Here is a 4,465-nt window from a genome sequence, read left to right on the forward strand (position 1 = left end):
GGGCGTGTGTGTGTCTGTGTCTGTGTGTGTGTGTGTGTGTGTTCCAGTAGTTTGTGGATGAACTGTGATTAAAGGCTACAGATGGTGAGGTACAAATCTCCTGTCAGAAGTGCTGGTAGGATTATGGCTCAAGCACGCATGTGCAGAGTCTCTCAAACGAGCATATTAGACGATTCAAAAGAAGAAACTGAGCAGAATGAAAATAATCACCGCAAGGAAGTGATTCAGTGTGTTAAACCCTCTGAGATTTTACATTTCCTCCATTCATCTCCTCAGATGCACTTTCTAGTGTACTTCAGTATAGTCTGCTCTGTACATGCATGCATACTATGTCATGATTTTCATTCAGATGAATTCAGTTTATGGGCATTATGCTTTTTAGCATCAAAAAATCTTGTGATTTATTCTGTTTCTCTGTGCCACTAGCAGCACTAAACAGAACTGCAGTCTGATTGATGAAGCATCCTGATGGGATTTACATACGAACACATTCTCAAGCAGGCATGACTTTAGGACAGGATCACCTGCGTGTTTTTCTGATGCTGATAGAGGCTCAGAAATCACACACTTCAGCTCGACACAAAAACTCAATTACACAATAAACGTAGCTATACCTGACTTAGGCAACCCATTAAAAGAAGTAAATAGAGTTAGTTGTGTTTCTGTTGGGTTAATTTGGATTAGTAACAGGGAATCGGTGCCTTAAATCAGAAAGAGATCCAGTTATGATACAGTAATCTTAATCTTTAGCATAGATTGTGTTTGAGGTAAATTATTTATTAGGCTTATAATATAATATATAAAAAACAAATATTTTCAAACAACGTGAACATGTGAATTATTTTACGGTTATCTAAACATCCCCATGTAGTTTGTACACTACACCTGTGTGTGACTGTAAATGTCTCTGAGTTTTGTTACCATTCTGTGCCCATCATTTCCACCACTTAATCAAGCCACTTTTATTTAAAACATGATGACGTTTTATTTCACAAGTCATTACATTTGCGTTGGCTCTCGTGTTGAGCTGTTTCACCTCTTTCTATGAAACCTGTAAACCGCATTCACCGGTTCTAACTCTATAGCGACACCAACTCATTGCAATTATTTCACATTTCCTAGAATTCAATTAAATGGCGTCTGTCCTGTGTGCGGCATATTATTTCTTCTGCACGGTCGCGATGTAAGAATGCACAGCTGGAATGCAAGATGATCAGCTTCTGACACTGAGCATATGTGATGTACATAGCACGCTGCGGAGAGTAAATCCGGAGTGGCCCCAGACAGTGAGACCGGGCCCCTACACATCCTCCACCATCTCTCTGAGCACAGGTACACCACAGGGGTGTGTGCTCGGTCCCATCCAGTTCTCCCTCTTCACCCGCGACTGTGTTCCTGCATCTGACACCAACACCATAGTGAAGTTTGCAGATGACACGACTTTAGTGAGGCTGATCACAGACATTGACGAATCAGCCTATGGAGCGTTTGAGGAGCAACCTGTCTCTGAATACTGGGAAGACCGAGGAGCTCATCGTTGACTTCAGGAGATCCCAGAATCGGAATTATGCTGTGGTCTTCATCAGTGGAGAGGGTTCCCAGCATCCGTTTTTCTATGGGTTCACATCACAGAGGACCTTACCTGGACCACTAACACCACTGCACAAGTCAAAAAGACACAGCAGCGGGTGTATTTCCTGAGAGCAATGAAAAAAGCCGGACTGCCACAAGAACTGCTGGCAACCTTTTACCGCTGCTCGTGTTGTCTCCAGCGCACAAAGGATCTTCGGGATTCAACTACCAGCGCTGGAGGACTTATACAGTACACGGCGTCTCAGGAAGGCAGATAACATCTGCAAGGACCTCACACATCCTGGCCATCACCTCTTTGAACTGCTGCCATCTGACAGGCATCATAAAGCCATTTCTGCTCGCACAACCAGATTTAAGAACAGTTTTTTCCCCGGAGCTGTGGCCGCTCTCAATCAAACCTGAACTCACAATATCCACACTATCTGCCAACATATACTGTTTACATACAGTTCAGTACACATGAACATACGTGCAATACTGTTGTTGTCTTGCACTTCCCACTTTATAATAGTACATTGCTGCTACAGTACCATTTACACTGCTTATTCTGTATACATTGTTTACAGTTTACGCACACTTTTCAATGTGCAATATTACAAGTACTGCTTATGCACAATCACTTTATTACACTATACTGTTGCTGCACTACTGTTACGTTTCTACTGTTTAGTGTTTAGAATGTTTATACTGTTTATGTTTCTTTTATCTATTTTATTTTTTTTACTTATTGTTCTGTACTTATCTGGTTATCTGGTGTCTTAAAGAGCTGCTTTCGTTGTTCTGTTCCACTGGGAGCATACAATGACAATAAACATTCATTCATTCATTCATTTATTTGAACGGTTCAGTTGAGGCATCAGGGGTGCAATCGGTATATCAATACACAACCAGTTACATTTGTATCAACTCACAAATGCAACAAACATATACCACAAATATGTCATTGATCTCTCTGAAAATAGCAAATCCTGGGACATCAGAAACAAAAAACACACTTTAGTCTTTTAAAGAATATTGGAAAGTCGCTCATTAGTTCATTAATCATATTTCAGTCTATTGTCCTAAAATGTGAGCACAATTAAAATAAAATAAAATATAATCTAAAATAAATCTAGATAATCCCGTTGTTGAAAAAATGCATTTATACAGAAAAATCCAAAGAAATTTCAAAAATAAAGTAAAAAATGTATCAAATATTTAAATAAAGTATAAAAATATATATTCTTCTAGTATATTTTATAGATATATAACGCATATGTAGATTTTTTTTACATATTGCATTTTTGCTTTTATGCATTTTTACACATACATCATATCATTAGTCACTTGACTGATGCATCGAGCTATATTGATATTGTTGACGTGAGTTTGCGGTATTTGACTCTGAATGAAACTGACTCAGATACCCTTGTGTTGCAGGTGGCCATAATCTCTGGGAATTTCGAGTTGGCGGAGCTGATAAAGAAGCACAGAGAAAGTGACGTAGGTAAGAGCCACGAATACAGCGACTGCATCTGATTTAACAACCCCATATCAGAAACCTCCAGCAGAGCTCTATAGACAGCAGTGTGTGTGCAAATAAGGCACGTCTTAATGTGAAAGAAATGACTGGACTAATCCAAGAGCTGCAGCTAGGATTAAGAGCGATGCCGAGCCAGAGCTGCATTTAAGATATTCTCCTCTGAAACTGTGGGTTGTTTTCTGAGTGAATGGTTTTGAGCACAAACATGTTGCAGCTGAGTGTCACCTAAACATAGACAACACTACATAACCTGTGTATTTGGTCATTCATTTGTTTTCACACTGTATACGCACACTACTGTTTTTATTCACATTTGTGATATCAGCCGTCGGTCAGGATGGACTCTGTCAAAAGAGGGCAGGGCTTTTCCAAAAGACAAAAACAACAAGCAGTGCTACCCTATATGCTGACTTGACCTAAAGAGCATTGTTTTTTCAGTATGTTTTCATAAATGCAAAAAATGTTGAGTGAGCTGGATTATACCGGGCCCAGGCAACCGTTCACATGAATAAATCAATCAAAAGGAACAGAAGTAAATATCTGAGGAGGCATAATCCGTGATTGTTTCCCGGAGCAGCCCACAGCTGTCCTGCAGACTAAATGAAAAAAGCCTCAAGTCACAACAGCAGCGAAGGATTACGAGCTCATCATCTTCCAGCGAGCGCAGCGCCGGACTCATTCCTGCTCTCTGATCTGGGATGGGATTTTGTAGGGACTGGAATCGTTTGGGTCATGGGTTCTGCCTGGTGCACAGCAGAGAGAGGTGTGTTGATTTACGCTGATTTCATCTCTAGCAGGACCTTCTCCAGCTCTTTGTGTGTGCTCCGTTGTGGCTTTGAAATGTTGGTTTTGCTGTAAGAGTATGATCTGCAGTTTGCTGGGATGATTACAAATCTTAGTTTTTGTCCATTACACTCGATTTGCCATAGTTTCACAGCAACATGCACTATCCAGAAAGCAAAGGGCAAAAAAAAAGATTAACGTCCGGTGAACTGTTTTCATGATTTGGCAGAAAGATGATTTTAATGAATTTGATTTTAATAAAGTCTGAATTTGCTTATAGTGATCATATGCAACATTCATAAACAGCCATCTTTAATAGTGCAAACAAAGCTGTAAACATCGAAATGCATGCAACTTAAAGACATATTGTAATACAGCCACATGAAGTGTATATATAGTGTAATGCCATATATATATATATATATAAGTGACCCTGCAGCACAAAAGCAGTGTTAAGTCGCTGGGGTATATTTGTAGCAATAGCCAACAATACACTGTATGGGTCAAAATTATACATTTTTCTTTTATGCCAAAAATCATTAGGATATTAATTAAAGATCATGTTCC

General features: G+C 39.6%; 1 protein-coding gene across 1 annotated transcript in view; it reads left to right on the top strand.

Annotated features, from left to right (window-relative positions):
- The window catches only part of shank2a (SH3 and multiple ankyrin repeat domains 2a), a 25,143-nt gene that overhangs the window by 6,231 nt on the left and 14,447 nt on the right, over positions 1-4,465 (top strand). Inside the window, exons 9-10 of the mRNA XM_016516334.1 lie at positions 3,013-3,079; positions 3,726-3,878. Coding sequence (XP_016371820.1) covers positions 3,013-3,079; positions 3,726-3,878 — 220 coding nt within the window. The remainder of the gene's footprint in view (positions 1-3,012; positions 3,080-3,725; positions 3,879-4,465) is intronic.

Source organism: Sinocyclocheilus rhinocerous, unplaced genomic scaffold (genome assembly GCF_001515625.1).
Source record: "Sinocyclocheilus rhinocerous isolate Xijiao unplaced genomic scaffold, SAMN03320098_v1.1 scaffold1499, whole genome shotgun sequence".
NCBI lineage: Eukaryota > Metazoa > Chordata > Actinopteri > Cypriniformes > Cyprinidae > Sinocyclocheilus > Sinocyclocheilus rhinocerous.